At 41.6% G+C, this 24,668-nt stretch overlaps 1 protein-coding gene across 6 annotated transcripts; it reads left to right on the top strand.

The window, feature by feature from the left end:
* Positions 1-6,822: 6,822 nt before the first annotated feature.
* Positions 6,823-23,167, top strand: slc25a47b (solute carrier family 25 member 47b). 6 transcript variants are annotated; one of them, XM_080202511.1, is made up of 6 exons: positions 6,823-7,031; positions 18,070-18,113; positions 18,197-18,268; positions 18,979-19,161; positions 21,075-21,357; positions 22,658-23,167. In XM_080202511.1, exons 1-6 carry the CDS (start codon positions 6,995-6,997, stop codon positions 22,942-22,944), a joined length of 906 nt encoding a protein of 301 aa, XP_080058637.1. In that variant the 5' UTR covers positions 6,823-6,994; the 3' UTR covers positions 22,945-23,167. The 6 variants fall into 6 exon arrangements, with proteins under 6 accessions (XP_080058637.1, XP_080058638.1, XP_080058642.1 ...); XM_080202512.1 differs by lacking the exon at positions 18,197-18,268; XM_080202514.1 differs by lacking the exon at positions 6,823-7,031 and having other exon boundaries at positions 18,072-18,113; positions 18,979-19,048.
* Positions 23,168-24,668: the final 1,501 nt, after the last annotated feature.

Genomic DNA, 24,668 nt, shown 5'->3' with positions numbered 1-24,668 from the left:
TTGGCAGGAGAGGTATGACAGTGGCAGTAGTACCAGTAATAGTAGTCATCTGCCTGAGGTCACGTCCTTATTTCTCAATGCCTTGTGGTCTTTAGTAATGATAGTACATCCTAGTAAATATTCTTCAAGAATGCACCCACAATGATAGTACTCTGTTCACAAACAATGTACACCCTTTTTCAATCATGAGATCTTTCTGACACCAAGAAAAATATACGTCAAAAGATGTTAAAAGTAATCATTTATCATTGTATAAAAAATAATTCCTAGTGAGAAATGAAACCCTGAAAGTGTTTCCTCAAAATTCTAAACCCTTTTACAACTAACAGCTAGCAAATATTTCTGAAGATAGAACATAGAAAAACTACAGCACAAACAGGCCCTTCGGCCCACAAGTTGCGCAGATGATATCCATTCCTACTAGGCTTACCTATAACCCTCAATTCTATTAAGTCCCACATATTCATCCAGAAGTCTCTTGAAAGACCCTTTCGAATTTGCCGCCACCACCACCGATGGCAGCCGATTCCACTCACCCACCACCCTCTGAGTGAAAAACGTACCCCTGACATCTCCTCTGTACCTACTCCCCAGCACCTTAAATCTGTGTCCTCTCATAGCAACCATTCCAGCCCTTGGAAAAAGCCTCTGAGAATCCACCCGATCTATACTTCTCAACATCTTATACACCGCCAACAGGTCACCTCTAATATATATATATATATATAATATATATAACATATCTTCATCTCTCTAAGGAGAAAAGACCAAGCTCCCTCAACCTATCCACATAAGGCATGCCACCCAATCCAGGTAACATCCTTGTAAATCTCCTTTGCGCCCTTTCAATAGCTTCCACATCCTTCCTGTAATGAGGTGACCAGAACTGAGCACAGTATTCCAAGAGAGGTCTGACTGGGGTCTTATAAAGCTGCAACATTATCCCCCAACTCCTAAACTCAATCCCTTGATTGATGAAGGCCAGTACACCATGCGCCTTCTTAACCACATCCTCTACCTGTGAGACCGATTTAAGAGTGCTATGGACCCAGACCCAAAGGTCCTTCTGATCCTCTACACTGCTAAGAGTCTTACCCTTGATATTATACTCCTTCATCCCATTTGCCCTGCCAAAATGGACCACTACACATTTATCTGTGTTGAAGTCCATCGGCCACTTCTCCGCCCAGCCTTGCATCCTATCTATGTCACACTGCAACTTCTGACATCCCTCCAAACTATCCATAACACCACCAACCTTCATGTCATCAGTAAACTTACCAATCCATCCCTCCACTTCCTCATCCAGGTCATTTATTAATTATTTAACATATCTTCTAATGTCAACTGGGATATGAGGATGTCTGCTTTAAATAAATGTTAAAATCACTACAATAAAAAGTCATTGTTCTACAAAGTGATTAAAGAGGTTAAAGTGGTTAAAATTTCTGGTTGCATTTGAAATTGAATTTGTGTTCTTAATTATGTGTTCTGAGCAACACAAAACCTACAGTATTGTTACAGATCCCATTCTACTCCATCTCAAGTACAACTGAATTAGGTCAATGCTACTTTTATTAAAATACTAAAAAACTGGGCCTTGAATTTTAATCTGCAGAGTGGGTCACATATGTTTCTTCATGTGTCACAGGTAATTGAGAAATTACTAGGTGGCCGTGCAGTCATGCTATTGCATTGTTTATTCCTTTTTCAATTGGTCTAGATTTGGATTGGGAATCTGAGTCTCTGGAAATGAAGCGCCCTTCAAAAATACATAACCCCAAACTTCTTTGGTCATCTATCTCAGTCTGATGCCCAGCGAGCCACATGTTTGACCAGAGATTCCTCCCCCCACCACCAGTAACAGGTGAGTGACTGTGTAATAAACCATGTAAATTGTAGAATTAAAGAGTAACTCTATCAGCCAATGGTCATCCCATGGTAACTGAGTCCCTAGAACATATGTTCCCAAGCTGGCATGATTCTGCAGCCACTCAAGGCTAGTTTCACAATTTCTCCTGGCCTCAACTCAGCAAGTTGCCTGTCAATACTAGCCTCTCCAAGTGCAGCTGAAGGAATTTATTATTGCTGGTGCCACTGTAAAGCAATCTGCCTCTTAAAAGGGGAGTTGCACCATGATTGCAAGCAGCACCAGGAGATGTTGTCTAAGAGCAAAGATGGCTGCAAGAGCTGTAGCTAGGCACTCAATCTTATGGGTCCTCAACATGACAGCAGGGTCAGACCATGGCTACAACAAATTGAAATGCTGAAGGCAACCCCATCTCCTCCTTGTATTCTGTATGACAAACTGCTTTCAGCAATTATTCAGCTTCTCACATATCTGTTGCACTAAAAGCTAATTGTTATTTCCCTTTTATTTCAGGTGCAGAAAAAGTCAAGGCACTTGAAGGAAAGGGCAACTTTATTTCAGATGCATTCAATTTGTCCCAAGCATGCACTAGCTCAGAAACTAGCATCGTGTGTACTTTGAACTTATAATATGACCTGGCAGTCTGGAACACAGGTAGACTAGAAGGCTGGTGCAGAATAATTGAATTGTGGCTGCTACCAGAAAACTGGGCACAGACCTGCATATTTATATTTTGCCTCTGGTCGCAAGTCAAGGGATTGGTATTCCTTTTAAATGAGGAAGATGTCAGCTGGCGGTGGTGAGTGTGCAGGATAATGTGAGTAAATTCCATGATCTTCTGAACTCTTCTGAAGCCTGCAATGCATGCATCTGTTTCATTTGGTTCATGGAGAAGAGCATTATGCATTCCTCCATGAGAAGTCAGCATTGGTTATTTCCCCAATGCAGCTTAACTGCAGGATGTCACCTGCTGCAGCTTGGAATGAGTTTGTGTTAAGGGACACACTGACCTTGCTAAGCAAAGATCTAACGCCCTCATTTAAGGCATCAGTTGTGAACACTCTCCATTCCAGCTTCTTTGGTGAAGCACAGTCACTTCACACATTTCCTAACTCAACCTGACAGAGGTATAAAGTGTTGAAGTTTAGCTGCAGATCAGGCCTCCTACCAGTCACCCCCTTTTCACTGCTACTAGTTCTCCTCCTCCATCCTGAAAGACAGACCATGTGTGTGTGAAATTCTCAAGACAGTCATGTAATTGAATACAAGCAAAATGTTGATGACAAAACCGTCAGTTGTGAAACAGGGAAAATAGGCAGAAAAATCATGTTGAGCAGCAGCTGAGAAGCAACTTCACAGAGCATAGTTAACATAATAAATCATTTCAAGGTGCTTCACAGGAACATTTTTAAGCAAAATTAGACAAAATTACAAAAGTCAATATTGACACAGATGACCAAAAGCTGGGTTAGAAGTAGGTTTTATGGAATGCCTTAAAGGCAGAAAGAAGCAGGGAGGTTTTGGGAGGAAATTCCAGAGCTCGGAGCTTTCAGAGTTTAAGGCATCCTGATCAGTGGTGCAAGAATTAAAATGCTCAAGAAGCTAGAAATAGTTTATTGTAGTCATCTCAGAAGCTTGTGAGGCTGGAAGAGAAACCAAGATAGGGAGGTACTAGGCCATGGAGTAATTTAAAAACAGGGACAATAATTTTAAAATCAAGTCATTGTTTGACCCGCATGCCAATGTAAATCAGGTAACCAAGCTTGATATGAGTAAGAGTTTTGGATGATTTCAAGTTTAGAATGGTAGAAATAGGAGGGCAAGCAGGAACACATCGGAATAGTCCAGGTTAGTGTAAAATGCAACTCAAACCAGTAATTAATCTGTAGGGAGGGACTAAACATTTAAAATAGTGCTCCAGCATGGAATTGCCAAACTTTTGGCACCATGGTTATTTTGCTAATTTATTACATAAATCACAACATTGTCTGACCTATATCAATCAGGATTCTCCCTACTGCCGACACGCTCCCCGAATGCCAAAAGAGTGCCATAAGCAAAACACCTTATGCTGACACAGACATGCATATCACTCACCATGTTGGATCCTAAAGATCACATTTCATCGCCAAAAAAAGGCCCACGCAGTTATTCGATTTAAAGGCCATCTAATGTGATCATCCAAATGAAATATATTGCTTCATTTAATGTAGTAACTGATTCAAAAACGAAATAATATCTGCTACTACACACTAAAATTATATTGTACAAAGAAATTAATATATCCAAACTGATGTGATGCAGATGATGGATATAAAATTCAGCGAATTAAAATAAATGTAAGTCAATAAAGATGTAACAATTAACAAAAACTTATTCTACTTAAGTTCAAAAAATATCTTTCATAAATCATGTGTATTACACAGCAACATTAATTCAAATTAAGGTAATACATTCTGAACAACTCGTTCATTGCACTAGGCCGGTCCTTATCCCACCTTGACCATGCTTCAGAACGAATTGCAGCCCTAGACTACCCTGCCGCAGTCATACATTAAAGCGCACTGCAGACGAATCCCATCGTAACATCAGGCTACACTACAGCCATTACCTGACTAAGTGCCTATTGTGGCTGACTCTCCACTGACAGGAGTGTTCTAAATCGGGATATTTGCTGCTCGAAGAGCGAGTATCTACTAAACAGAGCAGCCGCGTGTGAGACTGGCCGCGCCTTTTTCCCAGCTACAACGGAACAGAAACCAGCCTGGGAATCCTGGGCGTTACATGGTTATTTCGGAAATCCACAACTACTCTCCATTCACCTGACGAAGGGACTAACCCCGAAAGCTTGTGAGTCTATTATCAAATAAATCGGTTGGACTAAAACCTGGTGTTGTCAGACTTTTTACTGCAATTAGAATAAGGATCAGACTTGGCGAGCGGTATCAATGTAAAACAGACACTGCGTCAGAAAATGCGACTTCTAAAATGATTAAAATAGCTGAAGCTGTTTTGTTTTATTCAAGATCTGAACTTTTTACGTAACATGCAGGTATAAAGAAAAGCGATGAATGCAGTTGTATTTACATCGAAAACAGAGGCTGGTTAGGGCGGGATCAGTGTCCAAGGGGCGGGGTCAGGGCACTGGGGGCGGGACCAGTGTTAATAGAGAGGATTTGATTTATTATTGTCACATGTATTGGGATACATTGAAAAATATTGTTTCTTGCCCACAACAGAGATAAAACATACTGTTCATAGAGCACATAGGGAGGAAGAAAGGAGGGTGCAGAATATAGTGTTACAGTCATAGTGAGAGTGTACAGAAAGGTCAACTTAATATGTGGTAGATCCATTCAACAGTCTGATGACAGCAGGGAAGGAGCTATTCTGTAGTCAGTTAGTACATGATCACAGACTTTTGTGTCTTTTTCCTGATGGAAGAAGGTGGTAGAGTATGTCTGACATGCATGGGGGCCTTGATTATGCTGGCTGCTTTTTCGAGGCAGCGGGAAGTGAAGGGACTGAAGGCATGGTTGTTAAATTTGATGACGTAAGGAATGTAAGCTGTGAAGAGGACACAAGGAGGGTGCAATAGATAAAATAAATGGTCAAAGATCTGGCAAATGTAGTATAATGTGGGAAAATTAGAAATTATTCATTTTAATAGGAAGAATGAAAACAGCATATTATCTAAAGGGGGCAGGATTGTTGACATCTGAGATGCAGAGGGATATCAGTTTCCATGTGCACAAATCACAAAACCTTAGTGTGCAGGTACAGCAAGTAATTAGAAAAGCTAATAGAATGTTATTGTTTATTGCGAGGGGAATTGAATGTTGCATACAGGGCATGACATGAGATAACATTTGGAGTACCGTGTACAGTATTGGTCTCTTTATTTCAGGAAATATGTAAATCTGTTGGAAAAACTCATAGAAGGTTTACTAGACTACTACCTGGAATGGATGGGTTGCATTATGAGGAAAGGTTGGACAGGCTTGGCTTGTAACCACTGGACTTCAGAAGACTAAGAAGAGGTGGCTTGACTGAACCATCTTAAGTTCTTGTCGAGTCATGACAGAATGAATGTGGAAAGGATGTTTCCTCTTGGGGGAAAATCTAGAAATGGGATCACTATTTCAAAATAAAGAGTCACCTTTTTAAGACAGAGATGAAGAGATTGTTTTCTTTCGTACGTTGTCAGTCTTTGGAACTCTTCCTGAAAAGATGATTAAAGCAAAGTCTTTAAATATTTTTAAGTCAGAGCTAGATAGAATCTTGATTTACAAGGTAGTGGAAAGGTTACTGGGGAAGATGTAAATCTGGGGTTGAAGTTCCAATCAGCCCAGGGTCTGAACTACAATCTCTTGGCAGATGCTATCAGACCTGATGGTTTTTTCTGTTTTTGTTTCAGTTTTCTGTTTTTGTTTCAGATTCCAGCAGTATTTTAACTACAAGCAATTCTCCACTTTTCACTGAATATTAAACCTTTTTCGTGCCGCCGCCGATTAACAGTTGTTAGCATTAACAATTAAGATTTATTACCAATCTGCCTCCCCGGCGAAAAATGAAAACGGTTTCTAGAATTCAAATGGCAATCTTCCCGCCATGTTCCCTGAAGATTAGCTCGCACTCGGCCATTTCCGCCGTTAGTCGAGTATTTCCGTCCACGGCGGGTTAGCGTCTCCCAACACTCGGCTGTTTCCGCCCACGGCGGCTTCGTGCCTGTCAACACTCGGCTATTTCCGTCACCTGTCCGCTATTTCCGCCCACAGAGGGTGAGCGCATTCCAACACTCGGTTATTTCTGCCCGCTGCAGGTTCGTTCGTTTCAACACTCGGCTATTTCCGCCCCACGGCAGGTTCGAGCCTCCCGACATTCGGCATCGGGCACTGCACGTTTGTTTACGCCGTCACTCAGCTGTTTCCGCCAGCAGACTGGTCGCGGGACCAGTTCTTGCGGTAGTGCTTAGTTGTAGGGTGTTTATTACCATGCCCGCAGACTGTGTTACATAACTGAAGTTTTGGGGACTGTCATCGTGGTTAGGCCTTTTGTGTGACAATTACAAACTGTCCATCAGCCCGACAGAGCTTTGGAAAAGGAGGTGACATTTGGCTTAAAATGCATTTACTTGACTTCTTAGCAGGGTGGGTTGCAGGTAAGAAATGCCAAACTTCAGTAAGTGCTTCAAAGTCAGAGAAGTATCCCCAATTAATTATAAACACGGAGTTATTATTTCAAAATTGGTTGTTAAGATGACAAAGTTTTAAATTGATACGCAAGCGGAAAACACACCAGTTTTTTTTCAGCTTTTTATGGATTCGCTAAGAGCCTGTTATTCTTAAAATAACATTCTCAAGAATTTTTTTTGTTAACGAAGAGCCTGTTAATTTTAAAAGCTGAATGGAACAAACGTGTTGGAATGATTTGCTTGCGCTTAGGTTTGGTTTATTCAGTTACCGTTGGCGCTTGAAGGTCACCTGAAGAGCTGTGTATGTTAGATATCAACTGTCGATTGTAAATGTTGTCATGTTCAGGGACAGTTTGAGCCATTTTCCTAAGTGGTATTGATTGCGCAAACCTATCTTTTGTTATTGACGCCTCTCTTCCAGGGAGAGGCGTTTAGAAGCTGTTGTGTAAAATGGATTTCACGAAGTTCTGCATGGCGGGTTATCTATTAAATTCAAAGTTGGGGAAATTCGGAATAAATCTTGAATAGTGAGAAGAAATGGGGTGGTTAGCGGGGTCATGTCGGAGTACGAGGAAGTTTTAACAGGGTTTCTCAATGCTGGGATCACTACTGCTACTAATTAGTATCACTGACTAACGTGATAACGTAAGAAGTAAGAGCAGGAAATGTGGAAAATAGGAGAATGCTCTTTGGCCATTCCAGCCTTCTCTGCCATTCAATATGATCATGTGGACCCTTTATCTCAACACCATTCTCCAGTGCTCTCCCCATACCCCTTGACATCTTTAGATGCAGAAATCTATCTATTTCCTCCTTAAATATATTCAGTGATTTGGCTTCAACAGCCTTCTGTGGTAGAGATTCCAAAGGTTCAGCATCCTCTGAATGAATAAATTTCTCATCATCTCAGAGCTAATAATCCTGAGGCTGTGACGCATTGTTCTAGCCATCTCAGCCAGAGGAAATAACACCTCTGCATCCAGTATGTCCAGCTCTTTTTATAAGTTTCAATAAGATCCCCTCTCATTCTTCTAAACTTGGGCCTAGTTGATTCAATCTCTCTTCATCCGACAATCCTGCCATCCCAGCAATCAGTCTGGTGAACCTTTATTGTACTTCCTCAATGGCAAGTATATCCTTTCTTCGATAAGCAGACCAAAATGACACATGGTATTCTAGGCGTGGTCTCACCAAAGCCCTGTACAGCTACACAAAGATGTTCTTGTTCCTGTGCTGAAGAACTCATAAAATGAAAACTAACAAAGTATTTGCCTTCCTAACTGGGTGCTATTGCTGCATGCTTGCTTTGAGTGACTGGTGTATTAGGACACCCAGACTCCTTTGTATGTCAACATTTCCCAATCTATCACCATTTAAATAATACTTGGCCATTCTGTTTCCCTGCCTGATGTGGATAACTGCGCATTTACCCATTTTATACTGCATCTGTCACATTTACTTACGTAATCTTTAAGAATCTTAACTCCCCTCACATTCCCACCAGGATTTAACGGCTGCTGAAAGGCAATTCGAGGGCGATCTGCCAACTGAGTTAATATGGGCTGAAGTTAGAAATAGGAAAGGAGCAGTCACGTTGTTAGGAGTTTTCTGTAGGCCCCCAAATAGTAATAGAGATGTGGAGGAGGAAATGGCAAAGCAGATTATGGATAGGTGTGGAGGTCACAGGATAGTTATCATGGGTGACTTTAACTTTCCAGATATTGATTTGGAACCTTTATAGGTCAAATAGTTCAGATGGGACACTTTTTGTACAGTGTGTGCAGGAGAGTTTCCTTACACGATATGTGGATAAGCCGACAAGAGGTAAGAACATAAGAAATAGGAGCAGGAGTAGGCCATCTAGCCCTTCGAGCCTGCCCTGCCATTGAATAAGATCATGGCTGATCTGAAGTGGCTCCGTTCCACTTTCCCACTTTCTCCCCATAACCCTTAACCCCCTTGCCTACCAAAAACCTATCCACCCGCGTCTTAAATATATTTAGTGAGGAAGCCTCAACCACTTCAACGGGCAGAGAATTCCAGAGATTCACCACCCTTTGAGTGAAGAAGTTCCTCCTCAACTCCGTTCTAAACTGCCCCCCCCCCTTATCTTGAGGCTGTGCCCTCTAGTCCTGCTGTCCTTTCTGAGCGGTAAGAACCTCTCCACCTCTACCCTATCCATCCCTTTCATCATCTTGTACGTCTCAATGAGATCTCCCCTCATCCTTCTAAACTCTAACGAGTACAAGCCCAGTTTATTCAGCCTCTCCTCATAGTTCAACCCCCTCAATTCCAGTATCAGCCGAGTGAACCTCCTTTGCACTCCCTCCAAGGCCAAAATATCCTTGTGCAAGTGCGGCGACCAAAACTGCACACAGTACTCCAGCTGCGGCCTCACCAGTGCCCTGTACAGTTGCAGCAAGACCTCCCTACTTTTATATTCAATCCCCCTCGCTGTGAAGACCAGCATCCCATTTGCCTTCCTGACCACCTGCTGCACCTGCAGGCTGGGTTTTTGCGATTCATGCGCTAGGACCCCCAGGTCCCTCTGCACCGTAGCATGTTGCAGCTTTTCGCCATGTAATTAGTAGTCCTTCCTACCATTATTCCTACCAAAGTGGATAACCTCACACTTGCCAACATTGTATTCCACCTGCCAGGTCTTCGCCCACTCGCTCAGCCAATCTAGATCCCTCTGCAGACTTTCCACACCCTCCGCACAATTTGCCATTCCACCAATCTTTGTGTCATCGGCAAATTTCGACACCTTACACTCGGTTCCCTTCTCCAGATCATCTGTATAAATGGTAAATAGCTGAGGCCCCAGCGCCAATCCCTGGGGCACTCCACTAGTCACCAACTGCCAATCCGAATAGCACCCATCGACACCCACTCTCTGCTCCTATTTGACAGCCAATCCCCTATCCACGCTAACACCCAACCGCCAACTCCATGCCCCCTAACCTTCTGTAACAACCTCTTGTGCGCCACCTTATCAAACGCCTTCTGAAAATCGAGAAACACCACATCCACCGGTTCCCCTCTATCCACCGCACTAGACACGTCCTCATAGAATTCCAATAAATTCGTCAGACACGACTTCCCCTTAACGAAACCGTGCTGTGTCTGCTCTATCAAACAATTCTTCTCAAGATGCCTCGCTATTTTCTCCTTGATTATGGATTCAAGCATTCTTCCTACAACAGACGTTAAACTAACTGGCCTATAATTCCCTGCCTTTTGCCTGCTACCCTTTTTAAACAGTGGTGTAACATTAGCCGTTTTCCAATCTTCCAGCACTTCCCCGGAATCCAGCGAGGTTTGGAAAATAATCACCACAGGTGGGGCCACATTGGACTTGGTACTGGGTAATGAACCGGGCCAAGTGTTAGATTTGTTTGTGGGAGAGCACTTTGGGGATAGTGACCATAATTCGGTGTCCTTCATTATTGCAATGGAGAAGGATAGAGTCACACGACAGGACAAGGTTTATAATTGGGGCAATTAGGCAAGAATTAAGGAGCATAAGATGGGAGCAGAAACTGTCAGGTATGGGCACAAATGAAAAGTGGAGCTTTTTCAAGGAACAAATACTGCGTGTCCTTGATAGGTATGTCCCTGGCAGGCAGGGAGGAAATGGCCGAGTGAGGGAACCATGGTTCACAAAGGAGATTGAATGTCTTGTCAAGAGGAAAAAGGAAGCGTATGTAAGGATGAAAAAACAAGGTTCAGTTGGGTTGCTTGAGTGTTACAAGTTGGCTAGGAATGAGTTAAAGAAAGGGCTTAGGAGAGCTAGGAGGGGGCATGAGAAGTTCTTGGCAGGTCGGTTAAAAGAAAACCCCAAGGCTTTTTACTCTTATGTGAGAAATAAAAGAATGACCAGGGTGAGATTAGGGCCAGTCGAGGGTAGTATTGGGAACTTACTTTTCTTCAGTGTTCACTAAGGAGAGGGGCCACGTTTTTGAGGAGGTGTGTGTGATACAGGCTGATAGGATGGAGTGGGTAGATGTTCTGAGGGAAGATGTATTAGCAATTTTGAAAATTCCCTGGGCCAGATGGGAAACATCCTAGGATACTTTGGGAGGCAAGGGATGAAATTGCGGAGCGTTTAGTTTTGATCTTTGGGTCCTCACTGTCCACAGGGACAGTGCCAGAGGACTGGAGAGTGGCAAATGTTGTTCGTCTTTGCAAGAAAGGAAATAGGAATGACCCTGGTAATTATAGGCCAGTTGGTCTTACTTCGGTGGTTGGTAAGTTAATGGAAAAGGTCCTGAGAGATAGGATTTATGACCATTTGGAAAGATTCAGTTTAATCTGGGATAGTCAGCACGGTTTCGTGAGGGGTAGGTCCTGCCTCACAAATTTGATTGAATTCTTTGAGGAGGTAACAAAGTGTGTAGACGAAGGTAGAGCAGTAGATGTCGTATACATGGATTTTAGTAAGGTGTTTGATATGGTTCCCCATGGTAGGCTCATGAAGAAGATAAGAAGGTGTGGGACAGAAGGAAATTTGGCTAATTGGATACGTAACTGGCTGTATCATAGAAGAGGGTGGTGGTGGAGGGAAAATTTTCAGACTGGAGGCCAGTTACCAGCAGTGTACCACAGTGCTTGGTCCTCTGCTTTTTGTGATTTTTTTTATCACTGACTTGGAAGAAGGGGCTGAAGGTTGGGTTAGTAAATTTGCTAACAACACCAAGATTAGCGGAGTAGTGGATGAGGTGGAGGGCTCTTGCAGGCTGCAAAGAGACATTGATGGGATGCAGAGCTGGGCCAAAAAGTGGCAGTTGGAATTTAACCCTGATAAGTGTGAGGTGATTCATTTTGGTAGGACAAACTTGAATGTGAATTACAGGGTTATCAGCAGGGTTCTAAGGAATGTGGAGCAACAGAGAGATCTTGAGGTTCGTATCCATAGATCTCTGAAGGTTGCCACTCAAGTGGATAGAGCCATGAAGAAGGCTTATAGTATGTTAGCGTTTATTAACAGTGGGTTTGTGTTTAAGAGCCGCGGAGTTATGCTGCAACTATACCGGACGTTGGTGAGACCACATTTGGAATATTGTATTCAGTTCTGGTCACCTCATTATAAGGAGGACATGGTAGCACTGGAGAGAGTGCAGAGGAGATTTACTAGGATGCTGCCTGGTTGGAGGATAGGTCTTATTAGGAAAGGTTGAAGGAGCTGGGGCTTTTCTCTTTGGAGCAGAGGAGGATGAGAGGCGACTTAATAGAGGTTTATAAGATGATGAGGGGGATTGATAGAATGGGCATGCAGAGACTATTTCCTAGGGTGGATGTAGCTGTTGCTAGGGGGCATAACTAAAGGTTCATGGTGGGAGATATAGGAGGGATGTCTGAGGTAGCTTCTTCACCCAGAGATTGGTTGGGGTGTGAATAGACTGCCTGTTGTGATAGTGGAGTCAGACACTTTAAAAACTTTCAAACGGTTATTGGATAGGCACAAGGAGCACTCCAGAATTATAGGCAGGGGATAGCTTGATCTTGGGATTGGACATTGCTGGGCTCAACGTTGAGGGCCAAAGGACCTGTACTGTGCTGTTGCGTTCTATGTTCTATGATTTGTGTCATCAGCAAACTTGGAAATATTACTTTTGGTTCCCTCATTCAAATCATTGATGTATATTGGGAACAGCTGGGGCCTAAACATTGACCCCTGTGGGACCCCACTAGTCTGTCTGACACTTTGAAAAATACCCAATTGTTCCTACTCTTCTTTCCCTGCTAACCAATTCTCAATCCATGCCAATATATTACCCCTAATCTCACGTACTTTAATTTTGTGCACTAACCTCTTATGGTTAAATCACCATTTTCTATTGGGAGAATGGAGGAGTGAACAAGGGGATGATGATGAAGACGAGAGGGTGAAATGGGGTGAAGGAGGGGATGGGGCATGGAATATGGGGGTAAATGAGGGGGAGAAATGGGGTGAAGGAGGGTGAGATGGGGCATGATGGATAAGGGTGAAGGAGAAGGATGGGAGTGAAGAGGAATATGAGTGAAGGAAGGTGAAATGGGGTTGAGGTGGTTAAAGAGCTGTGATCCTGTTCCCACCACCCGGGTCTGACATTTACCCGTGCACACCTCCAATTGCAGCTCTGCCTATGTGACAGTTGTTTGGGTTCACGCTTTCTCAGATTTGAATCCCAAATGCTGGGCACTAAATACTGCTGTCTGTGGCAGAACTACATCTCCGTGAGGCACCAGGGGCTGGGCCTCCCTCTATTCCACACATATTCTTCACAGTGCCACAAACCGGATGGATAATGTAGTTCTGAGCAGTGATTATGGCAGGAAAGAATTGTTCCCTCCTCTTTAATTGGCTCAGCAGAGTGATTCATATGTAATTTCTGGAAAGAACATCAAAGTAGTCAATGTTTATTCATTAGTCACAAGTAAGGCTTATATTAACACTTCAATGAGGTTACTTGAAAATCCCCTAATCACCACATTCCAGTGCCTGTTTGGGTCAATGCACCTAACCAGTTCTGTGCCTGATTGGTTGTGAGACACTCGCTCATCACTTTAGGGCTCCTTGTTGTTTGGAGACCCTTTGTCCAGACATGGTATGTTTCAATGTAAATATGCCCCTGAGCTGGCTACAATTAATAAACAATGTTGTCTCAATGATGAGTTCTTGCTGCATGCCATTCATTACTGATGTGCAAATTGACCACCATGTTCTGCCAATAAAGAGCTGCTGTTTGCCTTGCACTAACAATACCCCACTCTCAACCTCCCTCTATGCAACATCATAATGCTAATGCAATCTCCTCAACAGAAAGGGAACCATTTAAATTGTTGAGTCTCATTCCTGCATGCAGTAAACTGTTGCTAAAGATTAAAAAAAATTAAACTTTTAAGGGCATAAAACTAACAATGGGCTGTAGAGCAGCCTGGCAGGGCCAGGATGTTGAATGGTTATATTATGCTTGATTCCAGTTTATGATGCTCACAAGGCTAGAGTTAGATGATCGCTTATACTTAAGTGGGTTGTCGGGGTGGGAGTGTTTACAGAGAAAGGGAGAGGCAAGGCACTGGAGGGATTTGGATACAAAGGATGAAACTTTTAAAATCATGGTGCTGCATTTCTGGAAGTCGGTGTAGATCAGCACATGCCAAGATAATGTGTGAATGGGATTTGGTGCAGATAAGAACATGGGGTGGCAGAGCTTTGGATGACCTAGTTTACAGTGATAAAACAGTCAGGAATGTGTAACGTTCAAATCCAGAGGTAACATTGGTGTGGATGAAGATTTCAGTAGCAGATGTAGGAGAAGAGTCAGGTGATGTTACAGAGGTGGAACTCGGCAGTCTTTGTGATTGCATGGATATGTGGTCAGAAGTTCACCTTTGTATCAAATTTGGCACCAAGGTTGCTAACAGTCTGGGTCTTGCCTCAGACGTTTGCCCAGAAGAGGGATTGTAGCGAGGAGTGGAGATTATAACGGGATCTAAAGCTTAAAGCGGGGTCTGAAAACTTTAGTCTCCTCATGTTTAGTTGAAGAAAATTTTTGTTCTTCTTGTAGTACTGGCTATTGGACCATCAATCTGACAATTTATAGACCATGGAGAGGTTGAGAGAGGTGGTGGTCAGGTAGAGATGATTGTCATCAGCACACAGGAAGATTAGTGTTTTTGGATAGTGCCAAGGGGCAGCAAATAGATGGGAAGTAAGAGGGAATCAGGAATAGGTCCTTGGAGGATTCCGAGGTGATGGTGCGGGAGTGGAAATAGAAGTCATTGCAGGTGATTATCTGGCCATGACTGGATAGTTATGAATGGAACCAAGTGAATGCAGCCCCATTGAGCTGGATGATGTAGGAAGACACAAAGGAGAAATTCAGCCTTGATCCCTGATGCCGGAAGTGTGAGACCTGGGGAAAGAATTGAGCTTCTAAGCCGCAAAAGGAGATACTTTGGGAGGTGATCTTACGTCAGTGAATGATTAATTAAATGAAAAAATAAATCTGGACAATTACCTTTAAATTTAAAATCCTTTAAGTTGAAAGAGTAGGTCAAGGAACATGGATTCAAGTAGTGGACTCAAACTAGTAAAAAATCAAATTTAGAAGTGGTGTTAGGAATGTCTATTTTGCACAAAGAGTAACTGATGTATGGAATGGATCCTGGACTAATAGAAGACAAAAACTCTAAATCATTAAGAAATAATTCAGTATGTAATGTGAAGATTTTGGGATCATTTTGGGTGGATCAGTTAAGATGGGCCATTGGTCTGAGTAAGCTCTAGAGACTTGTTACAAATATGAACACACTCCTGGAGGCTCCATGTCTAAACTCCTGAAAGATGCAATTAGCTACGCAAAAGAAACAATCTTCATAATTAATACGTAGCATTTTCTTAAGTTACTGTGAAAATCCCCTGGAGTGTGACAACTTGGGGATTTTCACAGTAACTTACAAAAAAATCAAAATAATGTACTAGCAGGTCAAAAAATATTAAAAGTCTGACACCTTGGTAGACTGCAATCTGGAAAGCTGTGATTTGTATCCTGTACGTGATTTGCTGATAACTCATGCCAAAGCCACAAGCAAGTTGTTTGCAACCCCAATGCTTCTCTGTGCAATCAACCATTTTAAGTGTTGGGAAAGAAATTAGAGTGATTCATTTTAATTGAGATGTAACTTGATATTTTAGGAAAGTGATCATATTATATAAATAGTGATATTATTTATCTGCTTTTATACTGAACTTTGACTCATTAAAAAAAATAACTTCACAAGGTAGACCGTCATCTTTAAGTGGCACGCTAAAGGCAAAATTCATTTTGGCATTGTTTCCTTTTTCTGACCTTTTTCACTTTGGTTTCTCAAGTAACATTTCTTATCTCTTATTCAGATGATTTATTTTTTGCTTGAGGGATCTGTATTAATTTACAGATACCATTAATTGCTGGAACATTCGGATGCAAAGTAAATGTGCTGTGGCTATTATTAAAAAGGAGTTTGTAACTCGTGCACTTTCTTTTCACAGTGGCATAGTCACTATGCACTTTTTACAGTGGCTTTTACAATCATTTATGCATCATTTCATAATAAATGACACTGTTGCAGAAACATTTGTATTCTTTTGATAGTTTTATTGTGCTTTTTGAATTTTTTGCAAAATAAAGCATCAATATCATAGTAAATTAATACAATTTTATACTCTTGTACAGTACTTGTGTGCATCTTAACCACAAGCTCTGTTATGTACCAGGCTCTCATGTATTGGAAATAGTTGCTCTGAGGTTGCCCAGTATTGTCATATTGTGACATATTCTAAAATAACCTCAGCAGATTAACTACTGGTAAAATGGCTGATTTATTTGCAGGCTTGCTATCTCTTGTTGAGTTTCCTTTTTTTTTTGTTGCTATTGAGGGACCCCTTGAGGGAAATCAACTGACCAGTTGAGGTAGGTACAAGGAATATCTATATTTTTATTCTAGCAATTGCAGAATTTGGAAACCAGCATCAGTAGATTCCTGTCAATGAAAAGCCTGAAAACGCATGAATTGCAATCCATCATCATAACCATGACATTTTAGGGCGATCCTTCATTGTGTGCCCGTGCCAATTACCCCATCTAGATTGCGGGAACATTAATATGAAGTAGAGGGACAACCCTGGTAGAAGCAGTGCTAATGTAAACCAGGATAAATTTGTCAAAACTTCTAATTTGAGAAATTAAAACATTTTTTGTGTTTTTTGTGTTCATTAAATACTATTGTATTTGAGAATGATACAGTTTTCTTTATTCATTCATGTGACATGAGCTTCACTGGCTGGCTAACATTTATTGCCCATCCCTAATTGTTCTTGAGAAAGTGGTGGTGAGCTGCCTTCTTGAATCACTGCAGTCCACCTGCTGTGGGTTGACCCACAATGCCCTTAGGGAGGGAATTCTAGGATTTTGACCCAGCGAATGTGAAGAAATGGCAATATATTTCCATGTCAGGATTGGATTGGATGGTGGTGGCGTTCCCATGTATCTGCTGCCCTTGTCCTTCTAGGTGGAAGTAGTTGTGGGCTTGGAAAGTTCTTTGTTGAATTGCCGCAGTGATTCTTGGAGATAGTACACGCTGCTGCTACTGATCGTTGGTGGAGGGAGTGAAGTGAACCTTTGGAGATGTGGTGCCAATCAAGTCGGCTGCTTTGTCCTGGATGATGTTTTTCATGTTAATGCATGCACTAGATCCAGAGTAATGACTCCCTGTTTTTATAATTATGCTCTGGTAACAGGAAAATGACAAAAGCTCTGACTCCAGCTGATAACCGGGTACTGCACTGTTGTTGCGGGTAGCTGAGGTACTTCTAAAAATGCATCTCAGCCAATCTTAAGCTGTGTAGCAGACCAACCATCGCTTTCTGGGAACAGTATGAGATTTGAACGGCTTTTGCTATGTATAGAGCATTACTGCACAGAAGAGGCCCTTCAGCCCTTCTCATGATAGGGGCCATCAAGCACCTATCAATTCTAATCTCATTTTCCAGCTACTACTTAGAAACAGTAAGAATTAATGCCACTTTGCTTAACACCCTGCAAAACTTTTTAAAATCATAATTGAAATTTGGTTTCTGGAGGTGAAAGAGCAGATTACAAACTGGGTTAATTGAAGTTGAATAGAGGAAGTCTTGCTCTGAAGGAATGCAGGGCAAAACAAGGAACATTACTGAGTCAACACATGTACAGAACTTGGGCTGGGATTCTCTGATCTTGTTCTTCCTGCCCCTGCTGCCAGCGCGAATGGAGAATTTAGCACTCAGCCAAAACACTATTCACTGCAGCGGCACCGGAATCCCAGTAAAGGGCGAGCGCAAGAATCCCAACCTTAGTTTTTTTTTAAGTTTACAGACTGCAGTTAGTTAGTTTAGAAACGTTATGCAAGATGAGCATGTTGAAGATTTCCTATCATGTGACATTTACAATTAAAGTTCTATTTTGTATCCACTGATGTGAAATCTACATTGCCACCACAGGTGGACTTGCTACTGCTGTGGGATATCCTTTGGATACAATCAAGGTAGTGTATTTATTTGGGCTATTGACAGAAATTTTTCCTGTTTATACCCATGATATTGGAGTTAATAGCTGTTGTCTCACCAGGTGAGAATTCAGACACAGCACATGTACAGTAGTGTTTGGCACTGTATTCAATCAACATATCAAAGAGAGAAGGTAAACCTGAGTTTTTGTCAATTTGTGTATAAATGTGAAACAGAGAATGATTATTTTGGAAACCTTCCATATCTTTACTTCTTTACCTATGGCTGTTTTGGATGTAACTGTGTTTAACTCTAAGAATTGCCAGAGGGTGAGCATTATAGTTTTCTAGTTATGAAGCAAACCCATCCTCTGCTGAAATCCATTTAGTTTCTATAAATTTATCACAAACTGTGCAGCTTTCATTTGGGCCAACCTTCAATGAATCATTCCCAGTGTCGAGTACTGAAATATCATGTTGCAACCTCAACCAATATAAATCTGCCTGCTCAACTAGAAGGTCAGGTACTACGCAATAACTACACAATAAGGTTTGAAATAATTTTTATAATTTGGCAAAAAGATATTTTTCCATTTAAATATGCAAACAGGAACAGGAGTCAGCTGTTTAGCTGCTCGAATCTATGCAGACATTCAATGAGATTGTAAATTCCTCCATCTGTCTTGACTTCATATCGCTTAAAACACTTGACGAGTGAAAATCTATTGATCCAAATGAAAATGATTAACTCAGCTAACTGCTTTTTGTTGGAGAAAGTTCCACACTTCAACCATCCCTTGTACAAAGAATTTCCTAATATCTTTGCCCAATTGTCTGTCTCTGATTTTAATGTTAAATATTTAATGAGAAAATATTCAGTAATTTTTTTGTGCCTTTTACTCAGGTCTATGGATTTTATAAAGGAATGGCATTGCCTGTTCTGTCAGTGTCTGTTTGCGGTTCAGTTTGTTTTGGTACGTACAGAAATTGCCTCCATTTTTTAAGTCACTTGCGACATAGTAGCTCAGATGTGAAACCAGCCAGACTTGATGTCTTCATCGCAGGTTGCTCTGCAGGAACTGCTGAAGTAAGTAACTTGTATAATAATTGGCAAATGAGTTCATATATCATCTTTTTTGTTGCTTAGGTTTACAGCCCAAGTTATTTAGATTGAAGTTGGTTAATTCTGTACCAGTGTATAAATTTGAGGGAGGGTGGGATCATGCCATATATGTGCAACTGTCTTGTGAAACTTGTGACTTCTGATAAAATATGAAGTGATTTCGGTGGCATGTTTTCTCAGTGATTAGCACTGCCGTGTAACAGGGCCAGCAACCTGGATTCCATTCTGGCCTTGGGTGACTGTGTGGAGTTTGCATTTTCTCCCTTTGTCTGCATGGGTTTCCTCCGGGTGCTCTAGTTTCCTCCCACAGTCTAAAGATGTGCATATTAAGTGGATTGGCCATGCTAAATTGTCCCTTAGTGTCCCAAGATGTGTAGGCTAGGGGGATTAGCAGGGTAAATACGTGGGATTATGAGCTCTGTTGGAGAGATGCTCTGTTGGAGAGCCAGTGTAGACTTGGTGTGCCGAATGGTCTCTTTCTGCACAGTAGGGATTCTATGATAAACGTTTGTCTTGAATCAGGTGATCTAATGTATCCTAGCTAACTAAATTTGTAATGACTAGATACTCTGTGCTTGTTTGCAGTAAATTTTTTATTTTTTCTCTTAAGAATATATCTGCTGCCAGTACTAAATTGGATCTATAAATTATCATAAGTTCTCCAGTTTATTTTATGTAAAATGCTTTCTGATCACTGATTTAAACTGTTAACAAATCAGTAAGGGACTTCACAATTTTGTGTATATCTGTAAATAATTGCAAGCTAACCATATGTACAGCAATTTTGGTTCAAATGGTGGTATTCTCATACCTGAGTCAAACGGTTTTGGGTTCAAGACCAAACCTCATTGCAACATAGACTGACTCTTAATGCAGTACTGAAATGCTGCATTGTCAGTGTTTCTGTTAGTCAGACGAGACATTAAACTAAGGTGAGCAGGAAACTATTTGGCCACCATGAGGACATGAAATGTGCGTGACAATTGGAAAATCATTCCAACTTGCAACCAATCAATCCAGGTATCCATCTCCATCAAGTTCTTGAATCTGTGGGAAACACACTGTAGAAGTTTAGTTTATTTTGGATGGATGGAAAAGGAGGCCATCAAATAGAGGGAAATGTCACATTTAACCACACAAGGGAGTCGGATTAGCTCAGTTGGCTGAGCAGCTATTTTGTAATGCAGAGCAATTCCAGCAGCACAAGCTCAATTCCCAGACCAGCTGTAGTTATTCATGAAGGCCTGCCTTCTCAACCTCACCTCTTGCCTAAGGTGTCATGATCCTCAGGTTAAAACACCACCAGTCAGCTCTCCCCCTCAAAGGAGAGATAGCCTGTGGTCACCTAAGACTATGGTGGCTTTACTTTATTGTAAACTAATTTGTTTAATATTGTAATTTACTGGAAGGTTATTTATTGTTTGGTTTTGTAGATTGGATAACTCTCTGCAAATTAAGGGATTTTATGCAACTCCATATAAAACAGAATTTCAAAATACGAACAGAATAATCCAAGGCACACGAAGTCCAGTGCTTAAGTTGTAGATGGTTCTCAATAAACAATTTTTATAAATTGATTTTGAAAAATGCTTATTTTTAAAAATATATGATGAATTTTGTCCTTAGCCTAATCTCCTCACAGGACATCAATTTTTAAAACCAAACCTAAATGTTGTAATGACTTCAGCAAGGCACATGAGGGTGGCCTCTTAGAGTATGAACTCTCTGATCAAGGCATCACAAAAAGATATCCCTGATCAAGGTCATAATTGCCTGCTCAATTGGGAATCATAGCCAACCTCGTGGCTTGTTGGAGTCATTACAAATGTGATGCTTTATTATAGTGTCGTTTAAAACATCTTGATTTTTTTTTTCAGGCTATGGTGTTTGCTCCTATTGACCTAATCAAAATAAGACAACAGAATCAAACCCATCCTCATCAGTCTTACCAAGGTCCTCCATCTCGTGACCTTTTATCAAAGCCCAAATACAGAGGCCCAATCCACTGCCTAATAACAGTAATCAAAGAGGAAGGAATTTTAGGATTATACAGAGGTATTACTGCACTGTGGTTAAGAGACATCCCATGTTTTGGATTATATTTTTTGGCATACTCCATTTTCACTGAATGGCTGACTCCACAAGGACAAAATAAGCCAGGTATTTACAAATTTGCAATTGTTTCAAAGTCCGTTCAACATGATTTTAACTAGGATGAAAGCAAATTTTTAAATTTTTAGATTTTTTTTGATCCAGTTCAATCAAATTAAATCCAATTCAGAGCCTCAACAAGTTGAGACATTCCCAATCCAAGCTGACAAGACAGGGCTCTCACCTCCTGTCTTGGGCTTGATCTACATGATCCAAGCTGATTGGAGGAGGTACAGCTCCTCCTCCAAGGCTTGATCTCATTTGCATCTTAGCCAAAAGGCCAAGATGCCGCTTTTAAAAATTGCTTCAAATGAAGCTAAAATGTAACCCTGTGACTTCAACCAAGCACAGCATGTTGTTATTACGCTTGATCTTAGCCAAAAGGCCGAGAAGCAAATTACTGCAAATGCTGGGTTCTGTAACAAAACCAGAAAATGCTGGAAAATCTCAGCAGGTCTGACAGCATCTGTGGAGAGAAAATAGAGCTAATGTTTTGAGCCTGAATGACTCTTTGTCAGAACTGAACACAATAGAAACTAGGATGAGATTTATACTATGAGGGTAGGATTAACAAAGATGTCATAGACAAGTCAAAGGGAATGTAAATAGTGGTGATCATGGCTAAGAAGAGTGCTGATGGCAGCCATTCAATGATTATAGATCTCAGGTTGTCCTTTGAAATTCTGCTTACCTTTGTTCTGCCACTTACACATTTTGATCTCTTAACTTCTCAGCGTTTTGGCTAAGATCAAGTGTAGTGTCGACATGCTGTGCTTGGTTGAAGTTATTAGGTTACGTTTCAGTTTCATTTGAAGCAATTTTTAAAAGCAGCATCTCGGCCTTATGGCTAAGATGCAAATGAGATCAAGCCTTGGAGGAGGAGCTATACCTACTCCAATCAGCTTGGATCATGTAGATCAAGCCCAAGACAGGAGGTGAGAGCCCTGTCTTGTCAGCTTGGATTGGGAATGTCTCAACTTGTTGAGACTCTGAATTGGAATAAAAACAAAAAAAAAATCTGATCTCTTAACTCTCCCACTTTGACCATGTCTTAAACCATTCATCTTTCTTTAAAATTCTATTTAAAACCTTTTTTTGACTAGCCTTCCACATTTCTCCATTTTTAGCATCTATCTGTGTCTGATTACATTTCTGTGAAGCCTCTTACAAATCTTTTCCATATTAAAAGCACTGTGCAAATGGAGGGTGAGGTTTTTCAGATTTGTGTGAAATGGGATAGCAAACATATAGAGAAATGGTTTTACATGTTGAAGGTATCTCGAGTTAAAAGCTCTTTCTTCCTCGTCAGATTGGTCGGCCATGTTGTTAGCTGGTGGATGTGCTGGCATGACTTACTGGACATTGGCAACTCCAATGGATGTCATGAAATCCCGAATGCAGATGGATGGCATGGGACAGCAGAGATATAGTGGTGTACTGAATTGTATCAGCGTAAGTTTCAGACAGGAGGGAACAAGAGTTTTCTTCAAGGGCTTGAGCCTGAACTGTGTTCGTGCATTTCCTGTTAATGGACTGACATTTGTAATTTATGAAACTGTTCTTGCGTTCCTCAAAAAAACAAACTTAAAAGACTGAGGTTCAAGAATCTCTGAAAACAGTATATCTTTTTGGTTTAAAAAAAATTTCAAAAGCAATAGGAAATGAAGTTTATTTCACAATTATTTTTGGAACTGATTTTGACATTTGGAGAAATGTTACCTTGTTATTTTGAATGTTATATTTATCAGCGATGATTCCTGGCACAGGAACCGACTGCTATGTCATCTGCACGTGAAAGTCTCATAACGCCAGGGTAAAGTCCAACAGGATTATTTGGTAACATAAGTTTTCAGAGCGTTGCCCTTTCATCAGGTGAGTGAAAAGTTCAGTTCACAAACAGGCATATATAGACACAAACTCAACTCAACATCATGATTAGAATGCGAGTCTTAATAGGTAATCAAATCTTTACAGATGCAGGCAATGTGAGGGGAGAGAGGGTTAAGCACAAGTTAAAGAGATGTGAATTGTCTCCAGCCAAGACAGTTTGAGATTTTGCAAACCCAGGCAAGTCGTGGGGGTTACAGATAGTGTGACATGAACCCAAGATCCCGATTTAAGGCCATCCTCACATGCTGAACTTGGCTATCAGTTTCTGCTCAGCGATTCTGTGTTGTCGTGTGTCATGAGGGCCGCCTTGGAGAATGCTTACCAAAGATCAGAGGCTGAATACCCTTGACTGCTGAAGTGTTCCCCGAAAGGAAGGGAACACTCCTGCTTGGTGACTGTTGAGCAGTGTCCATTCATCCATTGACGTAGCATCTGCATGGTCTCACCAATGTACTATGCCTCAGGATGCCCTTTCCTGCAGATAATATTGACCGAGTCACAAGAGCATGTACCTCGTGGATGATGTTCTTACATGAGAAGATGGCATCCATGTCAATGATTCAGCACATCTTGCAGAGGTTGCAGTGGCGGGGCTGTGTGATGCTGTCGTCACTGTTTTCCTGAAGGCTAGGTAGTTTGCTGCATACAATGGTCTGTTTGAGGTTGCGCGGCTGTTTGAAGACAAGTAGTGGACGTGTGGGGATGGCCTTGGCGAGATGTTCATCTTCATCGATGACACATTGAAGGCTCCGGAGAAAATGATGTAGCTTCTCCGTTCCGGGAATGTACTGGACGACAAAGATACTCTGTTTGCCGTGTCCCGTGTTTGTCTGTTGAGGAACTGTGCAGTTTTTCATTGTGGCACGTCGGAACTGTTGATTGATGAGTTGGTTGCTGTAATCCTGTTCTTATGAGGACATCTTTCAGTGTCTGTTGCAAACCTTCTCATCTGAGCAGATCCTGTGTATACAGAGGGCTTGTCCATAGGGGATGGCTTCTTTAATGTGTTTAGGGTGGAAGCTGGAGAAGTGGAGCATCGTGAGGTTATCCGTGGGTTTGCAATACGGTGAACTGCTGAGGTGACTGTTCTTGATGGAGATGCGTGTCCAAGAATGCAACCGATTCTGGAGAGTAGTCCTTGGCGAAACTGATGGTGGGATGGAACTTGTTGATGTCGTCATGTAATTGTTTCAGTGATTGTTTGCTGTGAGTCCAAAAGAAGAAAATGTTATCAATGTATCTATAACACAGGCTACGCTGAGAGAACACTCAGCAGTCAAGGGCATTCAGTCCCTGAGCTTCAGGTGAGTGTTCCCCAAGGCAGCCTTCATGACACATGATCAACTCAGAATCGCTGAGCAGAAACTGATAGCCAAGTTCCACACACAAGGACCGCCTCAACCAGGATCTTGGGTTCATGTCACACTATC

This window comes from Carcharhinus amblyrhynchos, chromosome 14 (assembly GCF_965287045.1).
Source record: "Carcharhinus amblyrhynchos chromosome 14, sCarAmb.v2.hapA, whole genome shotgun sequence".
NCBI classification, from domain to species: domain Eukaryota; kingdom Metazoa; phylum Chordata; class Chondrichthyes; order Carcharhiniformes; family Carcharhinidae; genus Carcharhinus; species Carcharhinus amblyrhynchos.
This window is presented reverse-complemented; position numbering and strand designations above follow the sequence as displayed.